Here is a 14,775-nt window from a genome sequence, read left to right on the forward strand (position 1 = left end):
TCCATCTGTGCCCACTCTTTAGGCAGGGTAATGCCCTGAACTGGGGTACCATAATAACAAATGACAACAACATTGTTGATGAAACCTAGAATTATAATTTATTAGATCCATCGATTGAAACATTTTGTTGAAATGTAGTGATGAACATTCCACAGATTATTATTGAGTCATGGATGGAGGCAGTGTGCAAATCAGAAGAACATAGTCAAAAGAATATTATATTATATTATATTATATTATATTATATTATATTACATTTGCACTTAGATATTTTCCAGCCAGGTCATACTGTAATGAAAAACAGACTATTGATAATTTATTTTGGCCTCATTGACTAAGAGAAGAATTTCAGCAGTAGAAGACCTACAATGGCTCGAGTCAGGACAACATTAGGGACATGGATGCCGCCACCGTTACAGATAAATGTAAAATCAGTCGATTCTCCGTTCATGCTGTAGGACTGACTGCCAAGATAACAGAATGAGCTTGTTGCACATCCCTTAATTGTTAGGATTGATCCTGCAAAGATACAGATAATAATAATAATAATAATAATAATAATAATAATAATAATTCAATACATTATGTGAGAGAGTGAAGGGTGTGGTCTGGGAAAACAGGCATGTCACAGCCAGGCAGCTAAAGGGTGCATGATAAAGACTCACACCAGGGAAGTCAGCTGGGTAATCAAGGCCTGATAATAGTCTCAGTGTGAGGAATAGGTGGGTGGCACCACACTGACAGAGCAAATCTACAGAGCGGGTACTGTGCCACCCGTTGTTGTTGCCAAGATGGGAGACTGTTAGCCAGGCTCCTGTACAGTCAGAGAAAGGTTCGTTATGTTTAAGTGAGTTTTCAGCCGAGAAGATTTTTGTTTTTGGTTATTTTATGCTTTTGCAAAGGCAGTGAATGCGCTACAAGTGAATAAAGCCTGAACTTGTGTGCAACCCAGTGTCTGTGTCCCTGTTTCCTGCACTGCTACCGAGCATTTACCCGAGCGAATCCCCACAACTATTAAACCTCATATAGAAGGATGGCCGAACCTAAACACCAGCCCTCATGGCTATAACAACCAATCACAGGAGAGCTTTCACTTTATAAATCCTGGAAATATAAGCTGCACCATTTCTTTTTGTTAGTCTTCAGAAATCAGGATTGTTTAGGATTTTTTTTTTTTTATCGATCTTCCCGCCCATCAAAATCAAATCTTTTTTTTTAAAGGCAGTATATTGTGAGACCTCAATGCCAGGCAGTATACAGTAAGTCCTCCATATTAGTTAGTATACTACAGAATTGGCTAGTGTCAGTCTATTATTGGCTTGCTGGCCAGAGTGAAGATTGCTGTTATGTCAGTCCAGGTAGCTGCAACGGGGCTAAGGGATAGCAGTAGGAAATCTTGCCCTGCACTACTCCCACTAGCTATCCCGGTCCCTGCCTCACGGGTGTGGGTCGGCTGTACTCAGGCTAAGCCTGACCCCGACAGCTCCTCTCTCACTGATACCGTAGGCCTAGAGGGAAGTGGGAGAAGGAATGCCCTATAAGACCTCTAGGGACTGGAGACTAAAGGGGGTCACCCCTAACGAACAAGTGAAGCTGCTACTGACAGGGACTGACAAGGGTGTGCGCTGACTAACAACACAAGCAGCACACAGGAAAAATGTGGGAAAGGATTCCCCCAAACCAATATGGGAAGGAACCATACACTAGGAAACAAACACAGGGAAACTGAGTAGAAATCAAAGGATAAGGCAATTCACTCACACAGTCAATTTTACACAGAGGGAGGATTGGTGAACACAGAAGGGAAAACACACAAACCAACTCGTTCACCCAAACCTCCCAAAAATCAACCACGGAACTTCCTCTATCCCAGATAACCACCTACTCCTCCTGCTAAGGCCTAGCTCTGTAAAAGCGACACTCAGCACAGAACCATGGGAGGCATGGGTTTAAATACAGAGTAGAGACCACTCCTCCCAGGTGCAAATGGGAGGACAGACTAATCAACCAGGAGATAAAGCTGCCTACCATCAGTGCGCACGTGCAAGTCAGAAGGTGTGCACCAATACTCACGACAGGACAACCCCGCAGCGCCAGGATGCCACCCCAGACACTGCGCAGCCAAAAACTCCCCAGGTAAGAAAAATAGAAATTAAAGAACCTAAATACTCCTAACAATTGCAGGATAATATTTGCTGTTCACAAGCCCTCATCTGATTTATAGTATTGTATGGATCATATCATAGCAGTGGGGAGATGAACTCCCACTCCATAGAGCAGCACAGATAACAGAGAAGATGGGTTCTGAATAGTGCACAGTGAGTCTATCCCAAATGATGACATATTGCGAGCTTTCGGGACTACTAAGAAGGTCCCTTCATCAGGCGGAGATATTTTTCCTTATATACTGTATGAGTGATAGTCATTCAGTATGGGGGGGGGATATGATAGACTCCCTTTACAATGAAGTAAAAGAAAATTTCCTTGTTACCTGTTGATTTTTTAACCCTTAGAACACAGGCATTCTCATCCCCTGTGCATTGTACAGTTTTTGATGTGTAACACCAGGTAGAGTCCACAGATGAGCAGGATTGGCAGACCAGTCCATTGGGCTCAGAGCTTTGTGTCGGCACTAGAATTGACAAAAATAATAGTAATAATCAAAATGTAATAAAAAGTAAACTTATTATATAATAATTGTAATGTATGAACCTATGAAGAATGTTCCATTCACCCTTGTATTTGGTAGAGGGACCTTGGAGAGGTCTGTACAAAATCCAAAAACTTTTCCACACCACCTTTCCTCACTTCTCCTGGTTGTCCTCTTCTTTCCAAGTATCCCATGTTTACCTGTGGCCTCTTGGGGGCTTTCTAGTATCTTTTCCAATACCATGAGCTGCAGGGTCACTGATAAGGCCTGAGTTTATGTTACATTGGACATGTCAATGTCCATGACTAGAGATGAGCGAATAGTATTTGATCGAGTAAGTATTCGATCGAATACTACGGTATTCGAAATACTCGTACTCGATCGAGTACCACTTGCTATTCGAATGGAAAAGTTCGATTTAGAACCAGCATTGATCGGCCGAATGCTATACAGTCGGCCAATCAATGCTGGTTCTTCTCCTACCTTTAGAAGTCTTCTCCGTGCAGCTTCCCCGTGGCGTCTTCCGGCTCTGAATTCACTCTGCCAGGCATCGGACCTGGGCAGAGCCGACTGCGCATGTCCGCTTGTAGTGCTTGTAGTGCGGGTATGCACAGTCGGCTCTGCCCAGGCCCGATGCCTGGCAGAGTGAATTCAGAGCCGGAAGACACCGCGGGGAAGCTGCACGGAGAAGACTTCTCGGAGGATCCAGCCCGACCCTCACTCGTGGACTTGGTAAGTATAATTTGATCGAATGTTGCCTACCCCTGAAACGAGCATTTTCCCCCCATAGACTATAATAGGGTTCGATATTCGATTCGAGTATTCGAATATTGAGGGGCTACTTGAAACGAATATCGAACCTCGAACATTTTACTGTTCGCTCATCTCTATCCATGACTATTGGGTCAAAGACGCGATACCTTCAGGTGAACCTCATGAATAGTCATATAATAACTGCCTGATTGGGGTAGTAGTAGGAGTTCCACTGTAGGTGATGGTACAAGTCTTGGTAATGGTTATTCCTCAGCAGGGGGATGTCCATAAATAGAGGTACATTCAGTACACAGCAGGGTCCAGGCGGTGCGACTCTGTAAACTAAGCTCCTCCAAATTGGCACTTTTTCAGGGAGTGACAGCAAATCTTCCCTGACTCATGGCTGTATTAATCTGTGCTGGGCGGGGGGTCTCTGAAATGAGCTCACCACAATTACCACTTGACTGCAATGGTCACTCAGCAATGGTGGTCTACTCAACTCAGAGGACTCGGCTACACCAACTGACTCTCTCTGGAGACCCTAAGGTTGAGTTCACATGGGGTATTTTGGTCGGGATTTTGAGGTGGAATCCGCCTCAAAATCCTGACCAACAAAATGGCTGCAATTGAAATCAATGGGTGGTTTTTCCGGCTCCCGGAAAAAAGTAGCGACATGTTCATTCTTCAGGCGGATTCAACTCGCAACATCCGCCAGAAGACACTCCCTCCGGAGCGGAGTGCAGCTACCCATTTGTCGGTCCGGAAACTGAGGCGGCCTCCGCCTCAATTTCTAGACCAAGAGACCCAGTGTGAACCCAGCCTAAGTCTCCTCCTCTCAACTCAGCCAACGATTGGTTTGGCTGTTCCAATTCCTCCTGCAATGGAAGGGGTGTACCTCATTATGTGGATTGCTCCAAAACAGGGGGGATCACATAAAGGAAGCTGCAAAACATTTTACATGCACTGTGGCACATATATAAACCATACAAAACAATATACAAAGCATATAAATGTTATACATTTTGATACTCTATGGCGAAATAGCACTTGAGGATTTTTTTTCAAAGCTAGTTATCTTGCAGTCATTTTTTTTGAGAGACTTCTTAGAAGAAGACAACAGTCAATAACTTACACACGGGAACAGTAGGAGAACAGTCGTCATCACTGCAACAGGACGTGGCCATCTTTTCTCTTCTACGTTTCCGTAGGGTCATGCTGCCTTTGAAGCCACATTCAGTTGGAGGCATGCATCTCCGGGTTAAGCTTTCGATCTTTATTTCCCCTTCTAACAAACATAGCAGATACTTTTTTGTTTTTGATTTTTTTTATTAAATTGAAATTTTAAAAATAAATATAAAAGTTCTTTAACCGGTTAAGGACCAGGCCCAAAAGTATGTTAAAGACCAGGCCTTTTTTTTCAAAACTGACATGTGTCACTTTAAATGGCAATAACTTTGAGACGGTTTAACTTACACAAATGATTTTGAGATTGTTTTTTTCGTAACACATTATACTTCATGTTAGTGGTAAATATTAATCAATATTTTTGTATTTATTTATAAAAAAACTAGGAAATTTGATGGAAATTTTGAAAAAATTGCAATTTTCAAAATGTGAAATTCTCTGCTTTTCAGGCAGATAGTCATACCACCCAAATACATGAATAAATATTATCTCCCATATCTCTGCTTTATATCGGCATCATCTTTTGATTGTCTTTTAATTTATTTTGGACGTTACAAGGCTTACAAGTGTAACAGCGATTTTCTAGATTTGCAAGAAAATTCTCCAAACCAATTTTTTAGGGACCGCTTCAGTTCTGTAAGGAATTATAAAGGCCTATATAATAGAAACCCCCATAAATCACCCCATTTTCAAAACTACACCCCTCAAATTATTCAAAACAGCATTTGGGATGTTTGTTAACCCTTTAAGTTTTTCATAAGAATAAACATAATATGGAAGTGAAATTTAGACATTTCATTTTTTTTCATTAATACATTCATTTAGACCTAAAATTAACACATTCACAAAGGGTTAAAGGAGAAAATGCATCTCACATTTTGTTATGCAATTTCTCCCGTACACAGAAATACCCCACATGTGGGCGTAAACTGATTTTTGGGTACACAGCAGTGCATGGAAGGGAAGGAGCGACACTGGGTGTTTGAACAGCAGATTTTGCTGGAATAATTTTCAGGCGCCATGCCTCATTTGCAGAGACCCTAGAGTACCAAAACAATGGAAACCCTCCAAAAGTGACCCCATTTTAGAATCTACACCCCTCACAGAATTCATCAAGGGGTATAGTCAGCATTTTGACCCTACAGTTATTCCACAGATTTTACTAACATTGGGATGTGTAAATGAAAAATTACTAAAATGTCACTTTATCCCCAAAGTTTTAATTTTCACAAGGGGATAAAGGAGTAAAAGCCCCCCACAGTTTGTTAAAAAATTTCTCCTGAACACGGCAATACCCCATGTGTGGCCATATTCTGCTGTATGGGTACATGGCGGGGCTCAGAATGGAAGGAGCGCTATTTGGCTTTTGGATGGCAGATTTTGCTGGAATAATTTTAGGTGCCATGTCGCATTAGCAGAGCCCCTAGAGAACCAATACAGTGGAAACCCCCTAAAAGTGACCCCATTTTGGAAACTACACCCCCCAAAGAATATATGAAAGGGTAGAGTGAGCATTTTGACCATACAGCTGTTTCACAGATTTTATTAACATTGGGGCATGAAAATGAAAAATTACTTTTTTTCCAATAAACTGTCAATTTAGCCCCAAATTTTTCATTTTCACAAGAGGATAAAGGAGAAAAAGCTCCATAAAGTTCGTTAAACAATTTCTCCTGAACACAGAAATGCCCCATATGTGGCCATAATCTGCTGTATGGGAACATGGTGGGGCTCAGAATGGAAAGCGCTATTTTAATTTTGAAGGACAGATTTTGCTGGAATATTTTTCAAGTCCCATGTCGCATTTGCAGAGCCCCTAAAGTATCAATACAGTGGAAACCCCCTATAAGTGACCCCATTTTGGAAACTACACCACTCATAGAATTTATCTAGGGGTAGAGTGAGCATTTTGGCCTCACAGCTGTTTCACAGATTTTATTAACATTGGGACGTAAAAATGAAAAATTACTTTTTTTTCACAATGTATCGTCCATTTAGCGCCATATTTTTAATTTTGCAAGTAGTTAAAAAATTAAAAGCCCCCCACAGTTTGTTACAAAATTTCTCCTGAACACGGCAATACCCCATATGTGGCCATAATCTGCTGTATGGGTACATGGTGAGGCTCAGAATGGAAAGAGAGGTATTTGGATTTTGGAGGGCAGATGTGGCTGGAATAGTTTTGAGGTGCCATGTCACATTTGCTGAGCCCCTAAAGTACCAATACAATGGAAACCCCTCAAAAGTGACCCCATTTTATAAACTACACCTGTCATGGAATGAATCAAGGGGTATTATCATTTTGTGCCTAAAATGCTTCCAAAAAATGAATGTCCAAAATGAAAATTGAAATTTTGAAAGAAATATGCCATTTCGGTGCCCAATACGTTGCACCCACTTTGTGTTGTCAGAGACCTGCACTCCTAAAACTATTAAGGGGCCATCCCGAGGGGCAAAAAATGATATATGTGGGTGTAAACTGCTGCTTGGGCACACAGCAGGGCTCAGAAGGGAAGGAGCACTGCGCTTTTTAGCTTTTGGGGTACAGATTTAGAGGGACTTTCTGGGGGCCATGTTCCTTTTGGAGAGACCTGGAGGTAACTGTAAACCCCATTTTGTAGGGGCAAGTTTAGGGTCTCTGCAAAAGTGTCATGGCATCCAAAAACCAAACCATCTGTGCTCCATAAACCCAATAACCCTTCTGTGTCCGTCTGTGCCCTAATATCAGTTTATAACCACTTATGACATTACGTACGTTATCCCGGGTACACCAGTGTCATACTTGTGCCCTAATATCAGTTTATACCCACATATGACATTACGTCCGTTATCCCGGGTACACCAGTGTCATACATGTGGCATAAACTGTAGTTTGCGCACACAGCAGGGCGCAGAAGGGAAGGAGCGCTATTTTGGTTTCTGGAGCACAGTTTGGTTTTTGGACGTCACTTTTGCAAAGCCCCTGAATTGTCAATAAAGTGGAATCCGCAGACATGTCACCCTATTTTGGACACTAGCCCACTGATGGGATTTATCAAGTGGCGTAGCGAGAATTTTTAACCCTTGAGTGTTGCATTTATTTAGTTTCCAGAAATGAAATCGCAACTGATAATGAGAAGTTAAAAATGAAAAATTTCCAGAGATTCGCCATTTTAGTACCCGATATGTTGTGCCCGACTTATGTCAGCAGAGACACTCCAAAAACTGGTAAGCGGGTATCCCGGGCACAACAGCTTTCAGAGCGTTCATCTCTGATACAAGTCAGGCACAATATATTACGCACAGAAATGATGTATTCCTGGAAAAATGGTCATTTTCACCTCTCACAATCAGCTTCGTATTCATTTATGGATAATAAGTTATAGCAAAACTTGGGGGCTAAAAATGCTCTCTGTACCCCTGGATAAATCCTTCAGGGGTGTAGTTTCCAAAATAGGGTCTCATATCAGGGGATTCCACTTTACTGGCGTTTCAGCTGTGCAAAAGTGTCATGGCATCCAAAAACCAAACCGTCTGCACTCCAAAAACCCAATAACCCTTCTTCCCTTCTGTGTCTGGCTGTGCCCCAATATCAGTTTATACCCACATATGACATTACGTCCGTTATCCCGGGTACACCAGTGTCATACATATGTCATACATGTGGCATAAACTGCAGTTTGGGCGCACAGCAGGGCGCAGAAGGGAAGGAGCGCGATGAGGCTTTTGGAGTACAGATTCAGATGTTTGGTATCTGGACGCCATGTCATGTTTGTAGAGCCTGTAAGGTACCAGAAAAGTGGATTCCCCAAAGGAGTGACCCCATTTTGAAAACTGCACCCCTCAAAGAATTTATCAGGGGGTGTAGTGAGTATTAGTATCCGGACGTGACTGCACGGCGGATGGCGAAGAGGGAATATATAAGCTGTGCGGAGAACATTGCAGACACCAAATTCCCTACTATGTCCCAGTAGCTCCTATGATTGGGGGAGTCACTCTGGGGGTCACTTTGGGGGTCACTTCTGGTGTCTGTTCCCTCATAAGCTGTAAATCTGGGGTGTCCACTGATATTCGCTCGCACAGCTTATACATTCCCTTCCTGACGCCGCCAGTTGTGTTCTAATAATTTGGCAATTTTGGTTTTTTTTGTCTTCACATTACTAGATGCTATATTTTCTTTATTCTTTTGGTGACGTGGCCATATAAGGGCTTGTTGTTTGCGGGATGTGATGTATTTTGTAATGACACCATTTTTGGGTGCCTATAATTTACTGAATACATTTTATTAACTCTTTCTTGCTGGATTTAAAAAAAAAATAAAAAATCAATCCTGGCATTGAGTTGTACCCTTTAAATTTTGCGCCATGCAGCGTACAGTATAAGTAACATGTAGCCTTTATTCTGCGGGTCGGTACGGTTACGGCGATACCTCATTTATAGTATTTTTTTATGCGATACTAATTCTGCAGAACAAAAACACATTTGGGGACATAAATCAGTGATTTTTGCATCGCCATCTTCTGAGAGGCGTAACATTTTTATTTTTCGGTTGACAGTGTTGGTTGAGGGCTTATTTTTTGCGGGACAACCTGCGCTTTTTATTGGTACTGTTGTGGGGTGCATATGATTTTTTGATCACTTTTTGTAGCATATTTTGTAAGGTGATATGGTGAAAAATCATTACTTCTGGCGGGTTTTTTCCGTTTTTTTTTTCAGCTGTACACCATATACATTAAATATTATTTCAGTTTTATTGTACAGGTTGTTACGGACGCGGCGATACCAAATTTGCATTGTTTTTATTAATTTTTAGTACTTTTTTTATATAATTCATTTTGTATAGAGAAAAAGGGATTTTTGGGCTTTATAACTTTATTACTTTTTTCATACACTTTATTTTTTTTTAACTTTTTTTTTTTTAACTTTTTCATGTGTCCATTTAGGACACTTCAATCAGTTGATGCTTTGATGAAAGCATCAACTGAATCTGCACAATAGCAGACAGGACACGAGCAGGACACAAGCCTGCTCGTGTCCTGCAAGCTGCAGAGGAAGTGAGCTGCATCGCTCACTTCCTCCATCGGTCGGCAGGATCAACCAGGTATGTGGGGCTCCGGTAGTCTGGGGTCACTGGCCAGACCCCAGACTACCTTCTACTGACATCGGCACCCCCCGATCTCGCCGCGGGGGGTGCCGATCAGCTTCAATCTTCGGCGGATCCCTTTCGATCGCGCCGTGATGTTTCACGGCACGATCGAAAGGGTTAAAACGTTCAGTCGGAACTGAGTCCGACTGAACGTTGTTGAGGGGGTGGTTAGGTGTTAGTAACACCTAACCCCTGCCCTCCCCCTGCCTAGTGAGTCTCTGAAGACCGGCCGTAAATTTACTATCGGCTGGTCTTAGAGACCAGGACTGCTGGCCGTAAATTTACGGCCAGCGGTCCTTAACCGGTTAAAGGGTTCTCCACTTTGGATCTATTTATTAGATAAGAAGCAGATCACAAAGTATCCCTGTGGTGGAATCTTCCCTGCATGCTGCTGTAATCTAGGGAAAATACATTTCTTACATCCCATTTTGTAAGTGTTGTGGAAACACAGCTTTTTTGTTGCAGATTTTGTTGCGTTTTTTTTTTTCAGCGAAAGCCAAGAATGGCTACAAGTGGAATGGGAGATACATAGAGAGTAGAGATGAGCGAGTAGTACTCGATCAAGTAGGTATTCAATCGAATACAATGGTATTCGAAATACTCGTACTCGATCGAGTACCACTCGCTGTTCGAATGTAAAAGTTCGATGCAGAACCAGCATTGATTGGCCGAATGCTATACAGTCGGCCAATCAACGCTGGTTCTTCTCCTACCTTTAGAAGTCTTCTCCGTGCAGCTTCCCCGCGGCGTCTTCCGGCTCTGAATTCACTCTGCCAGGCATCGGGCCTGGGCAGAGCCGACTGCGCATGTCCGCTTGTAGTGTGGGCATGCGCAGTCGGCTCTGCCCAGGCCCGATGCCTGGCAGAGTGAATTCAGAGCCGGAAGACGCCGCGGGGACGCTGCACAGAGAAGACTTCTCGGAGGATCCAGCCCGACCCTCACTCGTGGACTTGGTAAGTATAATTTGATCGAATGTTGCCTACCCCTGAAACAAGCATTTCCCCCCATAGACTATAATAGGGTTCGATATTCGATTCGAGTAGTCGAATATTGAGGGGCTACTCGAAATGAATATCGAACCTTGAACATTTTACTGTTCGCTCATCTCTAGTAGAGAGTTCTTATACATCTACCTTCTGCTCAATCCACTCCTAACTTTGGCTCAATAAACTGCAACAAAAAAAAGCTGTGTTTCTGCAACGTGGGGCTCCGGCCTTAGATGGTTTAGTAATTTTAGCTCTTTTAGGCCAGGGCCTCGCGGGACGTAAATGGTTCTTTCCGCAGCGCTTTAGCATTGCGATTATGGCCTGTGGGGCCTTAGCCTTAACGTTAGACAGGGTTAGTAAATCGGTCTCTGTATTGTAGTCTTGTGTTGCAGCACATGAGATAAAACATAAGAGAAGGTTGGCTAATTTTGTCTGATATTATGACATTTATCACAATAGCTCATGCCGGATGATGAATACGACCCAACCTTAGACGCTTTTGTTTAACCTCACCTAACACTATTGGGATAACTTACTTTGTGTCAATTTTTTTGTGGAATTTTGGAGGACGTTGTCACATATTAAGATATGACTACTTTGCAGTAACATTTCTCATTGTGCAACGTGCAAAAAACATATTTAAACCACCTAAGAAATATGTTATAGCCGGGCATGTTCATCAGTCTTTTGAGTAAATTGCACCAGAATTTGGGCCATATACTCAGATTGATCAGAATTAGTACTTGACCTCTAAGACTAGATTTATATGTCTGAGTTTCTCCCATGTTCACCAGATTTACTGTCCCGGACACTAAGCACAAAGATGGACCCTTAACATTATACAATGTCTACCAATCAGTATATGGACACCCATGCAAATGAAGATATCTGCGGTAGTGATGTACGTCATGCCTCCCGCCGTTAAATAGGAAACAACATTGGCATTAGTAGCATGCAAGATGCCACGAAGTGCAGAGTTGTCCGATTTTGAGAAAGGGGTCATTGTGGGGTACCACAGAAATGGATGATCCTTAAGGGACATAGCAAGTGAACTGAATTACCCAAAATCCTCAGTGGCCTATGGGATTACGAAGTGGAAGGTGAACGGTCATTGTCGGAATGTGCCCCGAGTCGGCAGACCCCTGAAACTGGGAGATAGAGACTGACGAGTGCTGGCTAGAGAAACCGCACCCAACCGATGGCTCACATACACCAGGAGTGTCACGGGGCATCCGGGAGTCTTGTGTCGCTCAATCCCATCCATAAGGAAACATCTGCTGGGGTCTACCAACTATTAGATAGGAAGAAATGTTTTTCTATTTTACCACAGGTGTCCTAATACTTATTAGTAGACAGTGTAGTTATCTCTGATGTTTGGAGTCCCTACTGTCCTGTACCAATTATAGTACTGGTTTGAGTATAGGACAGTATATCACTGGTAGGCATGGACTCCTAGCTAGGAGTCTGTCTCCCGGAATTGTGTTCAGGTTGGTAATTCTGTGATCAAATCTCAGATGAAACTTGGTCATATGACTCTAGTCTAAGTCACATTGTCTCCACCCCTGTGTTTATGGGCCTGACTGAATCCACCACTATAATAGTATTGCCAGTGCCCATGATATAGGTAACTAGGGGTGAACATGGGAGGAGGAGGAATCATAGTGAGTCAGAGTCCAGGTGCTGGTTCCAATCACATGAACCAGGGTCCGAACCAGTCCGGAACCCCTGAGATTGTCCCAGGAGAAGTAAGTGATGGTAGACTCTTTGGAAAACCTCTTATAAAACACTGCCGGGCACTATAAGTAATCATGGAGCTCACCTATAACAGATGCTGTGTATGTGGATCCACAGACATAGCCCGGAGGACAAGTCATCGCGATGCCTGAGCATGACAAGGTTGCAGATCTACATTGTATACACGAGAGAGCGTAGCCTAAAGAAACATCACAAAGTCAGCACATTCATAATAGGGGTCCTTATTGTATGGGGTCATATAACAGGGGTCCTTAGTGTATGGGGTCATATAACAGGGGTCCTTAGTGTATGGAGTCATATAACAGGGGTCCTTAGTGTATGGGGTCATATAACAGGGGATCCTTATTGTATGGGGTCATATAATAGGGGTTCTTATTGTATGGGGTCATATAACAGGGGTCCTTATTGTATGGGGTCATATAACAGGGGTCCTTATTGTATGGGGTCATATAATAGGGGTCCTTATTGTATGGGGTCATATAACAGGGGTCCTTATTGTATGGGGTCATATAACAGGGGTCCTTAGTGTATGGGGTCATATAACAGGGGTCCTTAGTGTATGGGGTCATATAACAGGGGTCCTTAGTGTATGGGGTCATATAACAGGGGTCCTTATTGTATGGGGTCATATAACAGGGGTCCTTATTGTATGGGGTCATATAACAGGGGTCCTTATTGTATGGGGTCATATAATAGGGGTCCTTATTGTATGGGGTCATATAACAGGGGTCCTTATTGTATGGGGTCATATAACAGGGGTCCTTAGTGTATGGGGTCATATAACAGGGGTCCTTAGTGTATGGGGTCATATAACAGGGGTCCTTAGTGTATGGGGTCATATAACAGGGGTCCTTATTGTATGGGGTCATATAACAGGGGTCCTTATTGTATGGGGTCATATAACAGGGGTCCTTATTGTATGGGGTCATATAACAGGGGTCCTTAGTGTATGGGGTCATATAACAGGGGTCCTTATTGTATGGGGTCATATAACAGGGGTCCTTATTGTATGGGGTCATATAACAGGGGTCCTTATTGTATGGGGTCATATAACAGGGGTCCTTATTGTATGGGGTCATATAACAGGGGTCCTTAGTGTATGGGGTCATATAATAGGGGTCCTTAGTGTATGGGGTCATATAACAGGGATCCTTATTGTATGGGGTCATATAACAGGGTTCCTTATTGTATGGGGTCATATAACAGGGGTCCTTATTGGATGGGGTCATATAACAGGGGTCCTTATTGGATGGGGTCATATAACAGGGGTCCTTATTGTATGGGGTCATATAACAGGGGTCCTTATTGTATGGGGTCATATAACAGGGGTCCTTATTGTATGGGGTCATATAACAGGGGTCCTTATTGTATGGGGTCATATAACAGGGGTCCTTAGTGTATGGGGTCATATAATAGGGGTCCTTAGTGTATGGGGTCATATAACAGGGGTCCTTATTGTATGGGGTCATATAACAGGGGTCCTTATTGTATGGGGACTATAATGGGCACATTTACTGTATAGGGACATGTAACACAAAGTATGGGAACCTTTAATGGATACAGAATACTGTATTTGTTGCAACATGTTGTATGAAGGACAAAAAAGGAGCAAAGTAACGAATGGGAGATCAGTAAAGGGGTTGTTATACCACGTGGGGGGCAGTAAAGGGGATGTTACTTTGTGTGAGGGTCAGTGGACCCCAGTCAGAAGCTTTCTATGTACCTCATCTTTCTTAGTTATGAACAGAATGTGATGGGGGAGGGGGAGAAGACGTGTCCTACACAGACATATTAGTCTATCAGGCATTGCAGGGTTAATAATTACAAACAATTAATAAAACAATTAAAAATGCAGTCAATAATAAGTCAATGAGAAAATAAATGACATTTTACCATTTCTCAGAAAACTTACTTGTTGCTGCAAGAACTGAGAGAAAGCTTAAAATTCCAACCAGGGCGTTCATTGTTCAGCTCTTAGAAACAAATCGGATTGTGACGCGGATTGTGACTCCCCTCCAGAAGCCAAGGAAGCAGTTCAATGTGTCAAAGCTACCACATTTTAACCCTGCACATGTCTTAAGGTAGAATGCTAGCGTCCTTTGGATTTGTAATGTGCCACACTCTTGATAGTGGTAGTGATTGTGTACTGCAGCGGTGTCCTATAGACGTGAATGGGACAAGAATCGCAACTGTCGATGGCAAGTCAACAGGGCATCACTGCACATATAAGCAATGCCAGGAGATTCTGGGAAACAGGTAAACTGTGGACAACCACTGATCCTAAAATGATGGACTATCTTTACAATAGGCTTTCCATTTTT

At 42.8% G+C, this 14,775-nt stretch overlaps 1 protein-coding gene across 1 annotated transcript; it reads right to left on the reverse strand.

The window, feature by feature from the left end:
- Positions 1-334: 334 nt before the first annotated feature.
- On the reverse strand, positions 335-14,414 carry LOC142210145 (urokinase plasminogen activator surface receptor-like). The gene is made up of 5 exons (XM_075279171.1): positions 14,367-14,414; positions 12,519-12,632; positions 4,536-4,688; positions 2,492-2,632; positions 335-519 (listed from the first exon to the last, which is right to left on the reverse strand). The coding sequence occupies exons 2-5, from the start codon at positions 12,571-12,573 to the stop codon at positions 335-337; spliced, it is 534 nt and encodes a 177-aa protein (XP_075135272.1). The 5' UTR covers positions 12,574-12,632; positions 14,367-14,414.
- Positions 14,415-14,775: the final 361 nt, after the last annotated feature.

This window comes from Leptodactylus fuscus, chromosome 6 (assembly GCF_031893055.1).
Source record: "Leptodactylus fuscus isolate aLepFus1 chromosome 6, aLepFus1.hap2, whole genome shotgun sequence".
In the NCBI taxonomy this organism is placed as follows: domain Eukaryota; kingdom Metazoa; phylum Chordata; class Amphibia; order Anura; family Leptodactylidae; genus Leptodactylus; species Leptodactylus fuscus.

Coding starts and splice junctions, on each gene's coding strand:
- LOC142210145 (XM_075279171.1), bottom strand. CDS start 12,573: ATGACTTGTCCTCCGGGCTATGTCTGTGGATCCACATACACAGCATCT. Junction 4,689..12,518: donor ATACACAGCATCTGTTATAG/GTGAGCTCCATG, acceptor TATGTTTGTTAG/AAGGGGAAATAAAGATCGAA. Junction 2,633..4,535: donor TTCTCCTACTGTTCCCGTGT/GTAAGTTATTGA, acceptor TGTCAATTCTAG/TGCCGACACAAAGCTCTGAG.